Source organism: Salmo trutta, chromosome 5 (genome assembly GCF_901001165.1).
Source record: "Salmo trutta chromosome 5, fSalTru1.1, whole genome shotgun sequence".
Classification (NCBI taxonomy): domain Eukaryota; kingdom Metazoa; phylum Chordata; class Actinopteri; order Salmoniformes; family Salmonidae; genus Salmo; species Salmo trutta.
This window is the reverse complement of record NC_042961.1, coordinates 2317027-2330481: the sequence shown is the minus strand read 5'-3', so window position 1 is coordinate 2330481 and position 13455 is coordinate 2317027. Positions and strand designations below refer to the sequence as shown.

Sequence of the window (13455 nt, the reverse complement as noted above, 5' to 3'; positions counted from 1 at the left end):
GAAGAGGAGGAGGCAGAGGATGATGACGAAGAGTAGTAGTAGAATGAGCATGAAAGATTTCCAATAGTATTTGACCCAGTGTCTGGTATCTGTCCAGGTCCATGTGTTTCCAGTTCCTGCTGCCAGTCATCCAGATCTCTCTGATGTGTCTGTGTATCGGAGGAGACCCCAAAGGAATACAGGTGGCTGTGGTCAACAATGAGACCTCCTCCAGCTCCTTCAGCCAATCCCTGCTCTCCTTCCTGGACAACTCCAGCGTGCAACAGGTACTGGACCAATCAACTGGGTGGCATTCATTAGTGCATACCGTAGCAAAGCGTTTTGCCACGGAAAAGGAAAAACAAGCGTTTCTTATTGGACAAGTTCAGGTTGTCCCTCCCTGTTTCAGTCTGGAGGCAAACTAAATGTCTGTTTGTTCGGTATTATGGGGTGAGACAGAGTTTGTTGTGGAGGAGGGGCATGACCTAAAAGAGGAAGTAACAAGAGTTACACTCTACACTCACTACCTGTTTACCTCTAGGTAGCTGGTTTCACTTCTGCACTGCTCTTTATTAATCTAAAAATACGTTCATGTGCTGTGTGTCTACAGAAATAAGCCAAGCAGAAGCACTTTCAGAGCTAACTCCATAATTCACCTTTAAAAGGAATTGTGTGTTTTGTTATTACAGTACGGCGAAACAGTTTGAGTATCTACCACACTGTCCTCCTGGTCAAAATCCAGTGAGCATAATTATGTCTAAAAGACATATAGAGTACCACATTATGAGTCATAATACCCATAAAACCTAGCTGTCAAACAGGGAATTGGTTCCAATCATTTTTTCACCATTCATTTATTACCATAGTGGATTTTAGAAACACTTAAAATAGGGGCTGTGTTTCGTGTAGGCTTACCCTGGCGTGACGTTTTGATAACCGTGTAAATCTCTTTAGGACTTTAAAAAAAATAAAAACTTTGTTTATAACAAGGTGCATTTTATGAATACATTCGTCTTGATTTTTTCTTTTTTTTTCTTGCTTTGACTGTGATATGTGATTGTTCATCTACCTTAGTTGAATGCTCTGACTGAAAGTCTCTCTGGATAAGAGCGTCTGCTAAATTAACAAAATGTAAATCTGAAAATGAATATTATTCTAATGAGCTCCGCCCCCAAATAAAGACCACATTAGGTTGGTCTGAACCGGAACCAAATCTTAACCAATCATAATGTCTGTTTCACAAGTTTGGACAGTACAGTAGAGTACAGTGCAGTGCTGTACAGTACACATTTTTGGGACCAAATTGAGGCTGGACCGGATGTCTTTGGATGTTGAAATGAAGGCCGGTACAGAGGTGACCAGAAAACGTTGTCTGTGGTCGTTGAAATCAAAGCCAGGGCGGACGGACCAAATTTCAACGTCTTTTCAACATCAATGGACAAAGGCATTGGACTGTGCTCACTGGGAAGTAGTCCACTAGATGGAGGAATAGGGTGTAATTTAAGACCTAGCTATAGTCACTCAGGGTGTCCCCTGTCCCTCCCTGCCCTAGGTGAACCTGTCCCATGCTGAGGCTTTTGCAGGGGCTTATAACGGAGAGTACTGGGCCGTCATCGGGTTTGGAAAGAATTTTACCAGCTACCTGACCAAGAGGTGAGTCCTACCTCTGGACCTGTCTCTTGTCTAGTCTCATCTTCTCTCTTCTCTTCTGTTCTCCTCTCTTCTCTTCTGTTCTGTTATGTTCTCCTCTCTTCTCTGCTCTTCTGTTCTCCTCTCTTCTCTTCTGTTCTCCTCTCTTCTGTTCTCTTCTGTTCTCCTCTCTTCTCTTCTGTTCTCCTCTTCTGTTCTCTTCTCTTCTGTTCTGTTCTCTTCTCCCCTTCACTCTAAAACTCTGTCAATAACCAGGTTTCTATCCACAGGTCATACCGTTTCCATACCGTTTCCATCCACAGGTCATACCGTTTACATACCGTTTACATCCACAGGTCATACCGTTTACATACCGTTTCCATCCACAGGTCATACCGTTTACATACCGTTTCCATCCACAGGTCATACCGTTTACATACCTTTTCCATCCACAGGTCATACCGTTTACATACCGTTTCCATCCACAGGTCATACCGTTTACATACCGTTTCCATCCACAGGTCATACCGTTTACATACCGTTTCCATCCACAGGTCATACCGTTTACATACCGTTTCCATCCACAGGTCATACCGTATATATATACATATATATATTTTTAATCATGACAGTTGTGATGGAAACAGTTAGCAGACAGATCATTTGTTCATTCGACATGGTGGGATCTTTTTGTGTCTGTAAAATGCATAAATATTGATATAATAACCATCATGTCGAAGTCAACTTGAAGTCACGCGATGACATGACTCAGGAAAGCATGCAGTTTATTAGACTACAGATGAAACATGTTGTGTGGTCCTCCCACTACGACTCAGGAAACCATGCAGTTTATTAGACTACAGATGAAACATGTTGTGTGGTCCTCCCACTACGACTCAGGAAACCGTGCAGTTTATTAGACTACAGATGAATCATGTTGTGTGGTCCTCCCACTACGACTCAGGAAACCATGCAGTTTATTAGACTACAGATGAAACATGTTGTGATGAACTTCACAGGATGGTGAAAGAGCACGGTGATGAGCTTGATGCTCCTTTACAATACATATTGAGGGTTTTATTCTGGTAACATGATGCTTAATTGCCGTTTGACAAATAAAAATATTCTTGCTTCTATCCATAATAATCTCATCCTGTAGACGAGCCTACCCACACAGCCTACCCACACAGCCTACCCGCACAGCCTACCCACCCAGCCTACCCGCACAGCCTACCCGCACAGCCTACCTGCATTGCCTACCCGCACATTCTTCCCACACAGCCTACCCGCACAGCTTACCCGCACAGCCTACCCGCACAGCCTACCCGCACAGCCTACATGCACATACTACCCGCACAGCCTACATGCACAGCCTACCCGCACGGCCTACCCACACAGCCTACCCGCACAGCCTACCCACACAGCCTACCCGCACAGCCTACATGCACAGCCTACCCACACAGCCTACCTGCATAGCCTACCCACACAGCCTACCCGCACAGCCTCCCAGCACAGACTACCCACACAGCCTACCCGCACTGTATCTGTGAGCTGTTGGCTAGAGCACACCTGCCATGACCAGAGTAGACACACCTGCCATGACCAGAGTAGACACACCTGCCATGACCAGAGTAGACACACCTGCCATGACCAGAGTAGACACACCTGCCATGACCAGAGTAGACACACCTGGCATGACCAGAGTAGACACACCTGCCATGACCAGAGTAGACACACCTGCCATGACCAGAGTAGACACACCTGCCATGACCAGAGTAGACACACCTGCCATGACCAGAGTAGACACACCTGCCATGACCAGAGTAGACACACCTGCCATGACCAGAGTAGACACACCTGCCATGACCAGTGTAGACACACCTGCCATGACCAGAGTAGACACACCTGCCATGACCAGAGTAGACACACCTGGCATGACCAGAGTAGACACACCTGGCATGACCAGATTAGACACACCTGCCATGACCAGAGTAGACACACCTGCCATGACCAGAGTAGACACACCTGCCATGACCAGAGTAGACACACCTGCCATGACCAGAGTAGACACACCTGCCATGACCAGAGTAGACACACCTGCCATGACCAGAGTAGACACACCTGCCATGACCAGAGTAGACACACCTGCCATGACCAGAGTAGACACACCTGCCATGACCAGAGTAGACACACCTGCCATGACCAGAGTAGACACACCTGCCATGACCAGAGTAGACACACCTGCCATGACCAGAGTAGACACACCTGCCATGACCAGAGTAGACACACCTGCCATGACCAGAGTAGACACATTTGCCGTTTAACTGAACCGTTACTGTGACAAAACTATCTGTAGAGGTGAAAACGCGATGGAAACACATTGAACCTTTGATTTTATTTCTATACATGACAACTATGTCATCATGGACTGACTTTCATCCACAACAAGTCCGTTTGGTGGAATCACACCACTTGTGGGAAATATTAATGTAATGCGTATTTTATTATTATTCACATGAAGATCTGTCGCCAATTGGATGTAAACCGAGCTATTGACTTGTAATGTTGGCAACAATGTTTGTTTTTGCTTTGTCATTATGGGGTATTGTGAGTAGATTGATAAGTGGGGGAAAAAATATTGAATCCATTTTACAATAAGGCTGTAACGTAACAAAATGTGGAAAAAGAGAAGGGGTCTGAATACATTCCCAATGCTCTGTATTCCAGGAAGGCATGTAATGTTGCCAAGCAATAAAGTACTCATGTGTGTGTTGTATTATACAGGATCCTTACTGTATCATGTCTCTGTTCTGTGGTGTGTGTTGTATTATACAGGATCCTTACTGTATCATGTCTGTTCTGTGGTGTGTGTTGTATTATACAGGATCCTTACTGTATCATGTCTGTTCTGTGGTGTGTGTTGTATTATACAGGATCCTTACTGTATCATGTCTGTTCTGTGGTGTGTGTTGTATTATACAGGATCCTTACTGTATCATGTCTGTTCTGTGGTGTGTGTTGTATTATACAGGATCCTTACTGTATCATGTCTGTTCTGTGGTGTGTGTTGTATTATACAGGATCCTTACTGTATCATGTCTGTTCTGTGGTGTGTGTTGTATTATACAGGATCCTTACTGTATCATGTCTGTTCTGTGGTGTGTGTTGTATTATACAGGATCCTTACTGTATCATGTCTGTTCTGTGGTGTGTGTTGTATTATACAGGATCCTTACTGTATCATGTCTCTGTTCTGTGGTGTGTGTTGTATTATACAGGATCCTTACTGTATCATGTCTCTGTTCTGTGGTGTGTGTTGTATTATACAGGATCCTTACTGTATCATGTCTGTTCTGTGGTGTGTGTTGTATTATACAGGATCCTTACTGTATCATGTCTGTTCTGTGGTGTGTGTTGTATTATACAGGATCCTTACTGTATCATGTCTCTGTTCTGTGGTGTGTGTTGTATTATACAGGATCCTTACTGTATCATGTCTGTTCTGTGGTGTGTGTTGTATTATACAGGATCCTTACTGTATCATGTCTGTTCTGTGGTGTGTGTTGTATTATACAGGATCTTTACTGTATCATGTCTGTTCTGTGGTGTGTGTTGTATTATACAGGATCCTTACTGTATCATGTCTCTGTTCTGTGGTGTGTGTTGTATTATACAGGATCCTTACTGTATCATGTCTGTTCTGTGGTGTGTGTTGTATTATACAGGATCCTTACTGTATCATGTCTGTTCTGTGGTGTGTGTTGTATTATACAGGATCCTTACTGTATCATGTCTCTGTTCTGTGGTGTGTGTTGTATTATACAGGATCCTTACTGTATCATGTCTGTTCTGTGGTGTGTGTTGTATTATACAGGATCCTTACTGTATCATGTCTGTTCTGTGGTGTGTGTTGTATTATACAGGATCTTTACTGTATCATGTCTGTTCTGTGGTGTGTGTTGTATTATACAGGATCCTTACTGTATCATGTCTGTTCTGTGGTGTGTGTTGTATTATACAGGATCCTTACTGTATCATGTCTCTGTTCTGTGGTGTGTGTTGTATTATACAGGATCCTTACTGTATCATGTCTGTTCTGTGGTGTGTGTTGTATTATACAGGATCCTTACTGTATCATGTCTGTTCTGTGGTGTGTGTTGTATTATACAGGATCTTTACTGTATCATGTCTGTTCTGTGGTGTGTGTTGTATTATACAGGGTGATCCAGCGTCAGGTCTCTAAGGAGGTAGTGGATGGAGGGTCGGTGCACGTCTGGTTGGACCTGACCAGTAAGCTCTCACTCCGCAGTCTGTTGGCATGACGACGTGTGAAAGAATTCACCCTCAGAGACACCAGAGTAGAATTAGAACAGAATACTGGTAGAATACAATACAATGGAATAGATATGTTGTCTGTGAAAATGATCACTAGGTGGTAGTGTAACTGTGGGTCTTCTGAATGATGGTTTATCTCCCAAATGATGGAGATTAGAAAAGGCATTTTAATGATGATTGATCTTGAGACGTTTTTTTATGTTTATTAAATTGATCAATCAAAAGCGTTTTTTCAAGTGATAATAGACTTGATAATGATGCCATTGTTTTGACCTCGTAGTGTGTTTTGTCACCAGATCAACAGATCGCCATGATGCTGCAGAAGAAACTTGCAGATGCCTTGGAGGTACAACCAGAGTTCCCTGTTGTTTCCTCCCTGCAGATCTACCTGCTCTTTTTTCAATGGGAACGTAGCCTTATTGTTTAATGGCGCCGTCTGGCTTTCAAAACCTTCGATAGATGATATCTTTATCTAGTGTAATACACACTGACTGCATGGCAGCAGGGTCTTTCTCTCTGCGTCTCTTCTCCTCATCTGGACTGATCTAAAAACACCATGGATCAAAGTAGCATGGCAAATCAAGGCCTGCTGGAAACGCTTTCAACCTGCCCACTTCTTTTTACATCAGTGCAGATTAATGAAACGTGACGAGGTGAGGAAGTCGCTTGTTCAGACTGTTGAGATGCAGCCCAGCTGTTGAAGTAGCTTGTTCAGACTGTTGAGATGCAGCCCAGCTGTTGAAGTAGCTTGTTCAGACTGTTGAGATGCAGCCCAGCTGTTGAAGTAGCTTGTTCAGACTGTTGAGATGCAGCCCAGCTGTTGAAGTAGCTTGTTCAGACTGTTGAGATGCAGCCCAGCTGTTGAAGTAGCTTGTTCAGACTGTTGAGATGCAGCCCAGCTGTTGAAGTAGCTTGTTCAGACTGTTGAGATGCAGCCCAGCTGTTGAAGTAGCTTGTTCAGACTGTTGAGATGCAGCCCAGCTGTTGAAGTAGCTTGTTCAGACTGTTGAGATGCAGCCCAGCTGTTGAAGTAGCTTGTTCAGACTGTTGAGATGCAGCCCAGCTGTTGAAGTAGCTTGTTCAGACTGTTGAGATGCAGCCCAGCTGTTGAAGTAGCTTGTTCAGACTGTTGAGATGCAGCCCAGCTGTTGAAGTAGCTTGTTCAGACTGTTGAGATGCAGCCCAGCTGTTGAAGTAGCTTGTTCAGACTGTTGAGATGCAGCCCAGCTGTTGAAGTAGCTTGTTCAGACTGTTGAGATGCAGCCCAGCTGTTGAAGTAGCTTGTTCAGACTGTTGAGATGCAGCCCAGCTGTTGAAGTAGCTTGTTCAGACTGTTGAGATGCAGCCCAGCTGTTGAAGTAGCTTGTTCAGACTGTTGAGATGCAGCCCAGCTGTTGAAGTAGCTTGTTCAGACTGTTGAGATGCAGCCCAGCTGTTGAAGTAGCTTGTTCAGACTGTTGAGATGCAGCCCAGCTGTTGAAGTAGCTTGTTCAGACTGTTGAGATGCAGCCCAGCTGTTGATGTAGCTTGTTCAGACTGTTGAGATGCAGCCCAGCTGTTGATGTAGCCAGTTCAGACTGTTGAGATGCAGCGCATCTGTTGAAGTAGCTTGTTCAGACTGTTGAGATGCAGCCCAGCTCTTGATGTAGCTTGTTCAGACTGTTGAGATGCAGCCCAGCTCTTGATGTAGCTTGTTCAGACTGTTGAGATGCAGCCCAGCTGTTGAAGTAGCTTGTTCAGACTGTTGAGATGCAGCCCAGCTGTTGAAGTAGCTTGTTCAGACTGTTGAGATGCAGCCCAGCTGTTGATGTAGCTTGTTCAGACTGTTGAGATGCAGCCCAGCTGTTGAAGTAGCTTGTTCAGACTGTTGAGATGCAGCCCAGCTGTTGAAGTAGCTTGTTCAGACTGTTGAGATGCAGCCCAGCTGTTGAAGTAGCTTGTTCCGACTGTTGAGATGCAGCCCAGCTGTTGATGTAGCTTGTTCAGACTGTTGAGATGCAGCCCAGCTGTTGATGTAGCCAGTTCAGACTGTTGAGATGCAGCGCATCTGTTGAAGTAGCTTGTTCAGACTGTTGAGATGCAGCCCAGCTCTTGATGTAGCTTGTTCAGACTGTTGAGATGCAGCCCAGCTCTTGATGTAGCTTGTTCAGACTGTTGAGATGCAGCCCAGCTGTTGAAGTAGCTTGTTCAGACTGTTGAGATGCAGCCCAGCTCTTGATGTAGCTTGTTCAGACTGTTGAGATGCAGCCCAGCTCTTGATGTAGCTTGTTCAGACTGTTGAGATGCAGCCCAGCTGTTGATAAAGATACATCCAGCAGTGAAGTGAAACAGTCTGTTCCCTCCTCAGGACTTCATCCAGTATAAGATGGGGAGCATGTCTTACCTGGTCTCTCTTCCTGTCAAGGTAGGACAACAATAACCCCTTTAAACCCTGATTGCACCCTTAAAGGCACCCTATTCCCATAAGGCTCTGGTCAAAGTAGTGCACTATGTGGGGAATAGGGTACTATGTGGGGAATAGGGTGCTATTTGGGGATGGTGTGCTATTTGGGGATCGCTAGTATTTTGCCATCCACATCCACTAGCCTTGATGCTAACCTGGCTCCCTTATGCTATCGCAACATGTTGTTGTCTTGCCAAGACCATTGATTCTGACGAGGGCCGAAACGTCATGATTTTAACTGAAATTGGTTGAAGTATGAAGTTTTTTATTGTGAGCGAGAGTCGCACCTATTCCTTCTGAAGGACTGTGATGTAGCCTGCATTATTGAATGTATAACCGTGGTCCATTCCACTGGTCCCTGATGAATACACAGATGCACGGTGTACTGGGAGGAAAATATTCAACTGACTATTTCTCTTTGTCCCGTTTCTCTTTCCAGTTTGAGGAGCCCATCTATGGCAGCATGAACTCAGACTTCACCACGTTTGTGACACCAGGAGCCGTTCTGAGGTACAGATTCAGTCCACGTCTGAACCTAGTCAGCTTTACTGAGACAAAGCTGTAGTTCTCTCTTTATCCTCTCTTTTCCTCCTTTCCTTGTCTCTCCGATTTCCCCATTCCTTCTCTCTTCCCCTCCCTTCTCTCTCTCCCTTCTCTCTCTCCCCCACCCTTCTCTCTCCCCTCCTCCCCTACCTTCTCTCTCCCCTCCTCCCCTACCTTCTCTCCTCCCCTCCCTTCTCTCTTCCCCTCCCTTCTCTCTCTCCCCCTCCCTTCTCTCTCTCCCCCACCCTTCTCTCTCCCCTCCTCCCTTCTCTCTCCCCTCTCCCTTCTCTCTCCCCCCTCCCTTCTCTCTCCCCCCCCCTCCCTTCTCTCTCTCCCCCTCCCTTCTCTCTCCCCTCCTCCCTTCTCTCTTCCCCTCCCTTCTCTCTCTCCCCTCTCCCTTCTCTCTCTCCCCCTCCCTTCTCTCTCTCCCCCTCCCTTCTGCTCTTTCTCCCCCTCCTCCCTCTCACCCTCCTTTCTCTCTCTCATCCTCCCTTCTCCCTCATTCTCCCCTCTCTCTACACAGCATCACTTTCTACTTGGCAGTGGGCTTGACAGCTCTGTCCTTCGTGATAGAGAGGAAGGAGGGTCTAATGGACAGGTGCTGGGTTGCAGGTAAGAGGTCAAAGTTCATTAAGTGGATAACATTCTGTTCCAAATGGCACCCTATATCCTATTTATTGCACTACTGTTGACGAGGGCCCAAGTGTCCCCAATGCCACCCTGTTCTCTATATAGCGCACCGGTCACAAGTAGTGCACTATATAACCCTGCTGGTTGTCTGTTCTACCTGATCATTAATATCACCCACCTGGTGTCCCAGGTCTAAACCAGTCCCTCATTAGAGGGGAACAATGACAAAACACAGTGGAACTGGCTTGGATATAGGGAATATGGTTCCATTTGTGATGCATTGACAGTTTGTGGTCATTATCTATGTAGTGACCAGTACAGACCACTAGGGGGAGGTGGATCATCCTGACCAATAATCAGAACATCTGGTTAAATCACAGTGGGCCGGTTTGTCAGAACATTAAATGATCTCCCCACCTTACTCTTCCTTTTCTCCTGTCCCACTGTTCTCTCCCTCTCTCTCCCTCCCTCCCTTTCTCCTCTCTCCTCTATTTCACTCTCTCCTTCATTCTCTCCCTCCCTCCCTTTCTCCTCTCTCCTCTATTTTACTCTCTCCTTCGTTCTCTCTCTCTCCCTCCCTTTCTCCTCTCCTCTATTTCACTCTCTCCCTGTCTCCTCTCTCTCTCTCTCTCTCTCTCTCTCCAGGTGTTAGTTCGTTGGAGACCGTGTTGGCCCATCTCATCTCCCAGCTGTTTGTCATCAGCATCCAGGTCATTCTACTACTGCTCTTAATGCTGCTCGTCTTCAAGGTAACACACACACACACACATACACACACACATACACACACACACACACACACACACACACACACACACACACACACACACACACACACACAGCAGCCTCCATCCGTCCTCATCAGCAAGGCTTATCATGACTCCTGAATGATTGAACATCCCTGTCTCATGTTCACATCCCTGTTCCACTGGTGTTGTACACACACTGAGCAGCAGGGTGTGACTGTGGAGATGTATATATTGTGTTGTACACACTGAGCAGCACTGTGACTGTGGAGATGTATATATTGTGTTGTACACACTGAGCAGCACTGTGACTGTGGAGATGTATATATTGTGTTGTACACACTGAGCAGCACGGTGTGACTGTGGAGATGTATATATTGTGGAGTGTTAGGGAATATGGGTGATAGTCACACAGAGATGTGAGTTCTGGCTTGACTACTACAATACTACATTGTACAGTACTGCACTACCTTATGTAGTGGTCCTACACCTCCATCTAGTGGTCGCTTGGTGATATTACTGCACTACCTTATGTAGTGGTCCTACACCTCCATCTAGTGGTCGCTTGGTGATATTACTGCACTACCTTATGTAGTGGTCCTACACCTCCATCTAGTGGTCGCTTGGTGATATTACTGCACTACCTTATGTAGTGGTCCTACACCTCCATCTAGTGGTCGCTTGGTGATATTGCTGCACTACCTTATGTAGTGGTCCTACACCTCCATCTAGTGGTCGCTTGGTGATATTACTGCACTACCTTATGTAGTGGTCCTACACCTCCATCTAGTGGTCGCTTGGTGATATTACTGCACTACTATGTAGTGGTCCTACACCTCCATCTAGTGGTCGCTTGGTGATATTACTGCACTACCTTATGTAGTGGTCCTACACCTCCATCTAGTGGTCGCCTGGTGATATTACTGCACTACCTTATGTAGTGGTCCTACACCTCCATCTAGTGGTCGCTTGGTGATATTGCTGCACTACCTTATGTAGTGGTCCTACACCTCCATCTAGTGGTCGCTTGGTGATATTACTGCACTACCTTATGTAGTGGTCCTACACCTCCATCTAGTGGTCGCTTGGTGATATTACTGCACTACTATGTAGTGGTCCTACACCTCCATCTAGTGGTCGCTTGGTGATATTACTGCACTGATACTGTAAGTTGAGAAATAGTTCAGGAAAGGGGAAGCAGGTCAAGTTTAATTAGTCAAATATTAAAGGGACATTCTGCATTTTCCACATCCATGTGTTTTATTTAAAAATGAGTGATATACACCCATGTCGTTTTAAGGATCAATGTCACACTTCTCCTTTATAGCATGAGAGATACTTTATTTTTTTTTATATAACGTTGCAATAATTTATAGCTTTTAAATAGGCACATTCTTTACTCCTCTACCCTGGATGTTGTATTATTTTTACCATAAACCTCAATATAATCTGGCAGCGTAATTACATTTAAAAATGTTTCTTCAACAGTGTGTGTTAGAAAAATGAAAGTAAAAGTATGTGAAAGATTTGAAATCGTATTTGACCCCAGGTCTGGACAGGTCAACCTGAGGACAGTGGATGAATAGAAACATTAGACTCAATAGGCACGTGTGTGTGTGTGTGTGTGTGTGTGTGTGTGTGTGTGTGTGTGTGTGTGTGTGTGTGTGTCTGTGTGTCTGTGTGTGTGTGTGTGTGGTCCTATTCTTGCCGGTACCTGAGTCCATCATATCTAAGGATCACTACGGAATCACCACGACAACAGCCTTTGATTGCTGTGGCAACCGAGCAGCCATGTGCTCTCTCCCTGCAGTCTATTTTTACATGTTGTCAGTGGAGATGGATAGACAGACAGACAGACACACACAGGCCTCTGTATTGTGACAATAGAAAGAGTCAGGGCCTTATGTAACAGACACTATATCACTGAATAACATGACATGCTCTTTCACCTTCCTCTCTCTTGTTACCATCCCTCCTCTTTCACCTTCCTCTCTCTTGTTACCATCCCTCCTCTTTCACCTTCCTCTCTCTTGTTACCATCCCTCCTCTTTCACCTTCCTCTCTCTTGTTACCATCCCTCCTCTTTCACCTTCCTCTCTCTTGTTACCATCCCTCCTCTTTCACCTTCCTCTCTCTTGTACCATCCCTCCTCTTTCACCTTCCTCTCTCTTGTTACCATCCCTCCTCTTTCACCTTCCTCTCTCTGTTACCATCCTCCTCTCTTTCACCTTCCTCTCTCTTGTTACCATCCATCCCTCCTCTTTCACCTTCTCTCTCTTGTTACCAATCCATCTCCCTCTTCACCTTCCCGCTCTTGTTACCATCCTCCTCTTTCACCTTCCTCTCTCTTGTTACCATCCCTCCTTTTTCACCTTCCTCTCTCTTGTTACCATCCCTCCTCTTTCACCTTCCTCTCTCTTATTACCATCCCTCCTCTTTCACCTTCCTCTCTCTTGTTACCATCCTCCTCTTTCACCTTCCTCTCTCTTGTTAACCATCATCCCTTCCCTCTTTTCACACCTTCCTCTCTCTTGTTACCATCCCTCCTCTTTCACCTTCCTCTCTCTTGTTACCATCCCTCCTCTTTCACCTTCCTCTCTCTTGTTACCATCCCTCCTCTTTCACCTTCCTCTCTCTTGAACCTTACCATCCCTCCTCTTTTCACCTCCTCTCTCTTGTTACCATCCCTCCTCTTTCACCTCCTCTCTCTTGTTACCAGCCCTCCTCTTTCACCTTCCTCTCTCTTATTACCATCCTCCTCTTTCAACCTTCCTCTCTCTCTTATTACCATACTACCTCTTTCACCTTCTCTCTCTTGTTACCATCCCTCCTCTTTCACCTGTCCTCTCTCTTGTTACCATCCTCCTCTTCACCTTCCTCTCTCTTGTTACCATCCTCCTCTGTTCACCTTCCCTCCTCTTGGTTACCAATCCTCCTCTTTCCCTTCCCCTCTTTCACACCCTCCCTCTCTCTTGTTACCATCCCGCCTCTTTCACCTTCCTCTCTCTTGTTACCATCCCTTCCTCTTTCACCCTTCTCTCTCTGTGTTAACCATCCCTCCCTCTTTCACCTTCCTCCCGCCTCTTGTACCATCCCGTCCTCTTGCACCTTCCTCTCTCTTGATTACCATCCCTCCTCTTTCAAATGTCA

The 13455-nt window shown here is 45.6% G+C and overlaps 1 protein-coding gene across 2 annotated transcripts in view; it reads left to right on the top strand.

Annotated features, from left to right (window-relative positions):
* The window catches only part of abch1 (ATP-binding cassette, sub-family H, member 1), a 64339-nt gene that overhangs the window by 42602 nt on the left and 8282 nt on the right, over nt 1-13455 (top strand). For both annotated transcript variants that reach the window (XM_029752204.1, XM_029752205.1), the window contains exons 10-17: nt 98-266; nt 1532-1632; nt 5828-5898; nt 6240-6289; nt 8291-8347; nt 8826-8896; nt 9453-9541; nt 10205-10308. In XM_029752204.1, coding sequence (XP_029608064.1) covers nt 98-266; nt 1532-1632; nt 5828-5898; nt 6240-6289; nt 8291-8347; nt 8826-8896; nt 9453-9541; nt 10205-10308 — 712 coding nt within the window. The remainder of the gene's footprint in view (nt 1-97; nt 267-1531; nt 1633-5827; nt 5899-6239; nt 6290-8290; nt 8348-8825; nt 8897-9452; nt 9542-10204; nt 10309-13455) is intronic.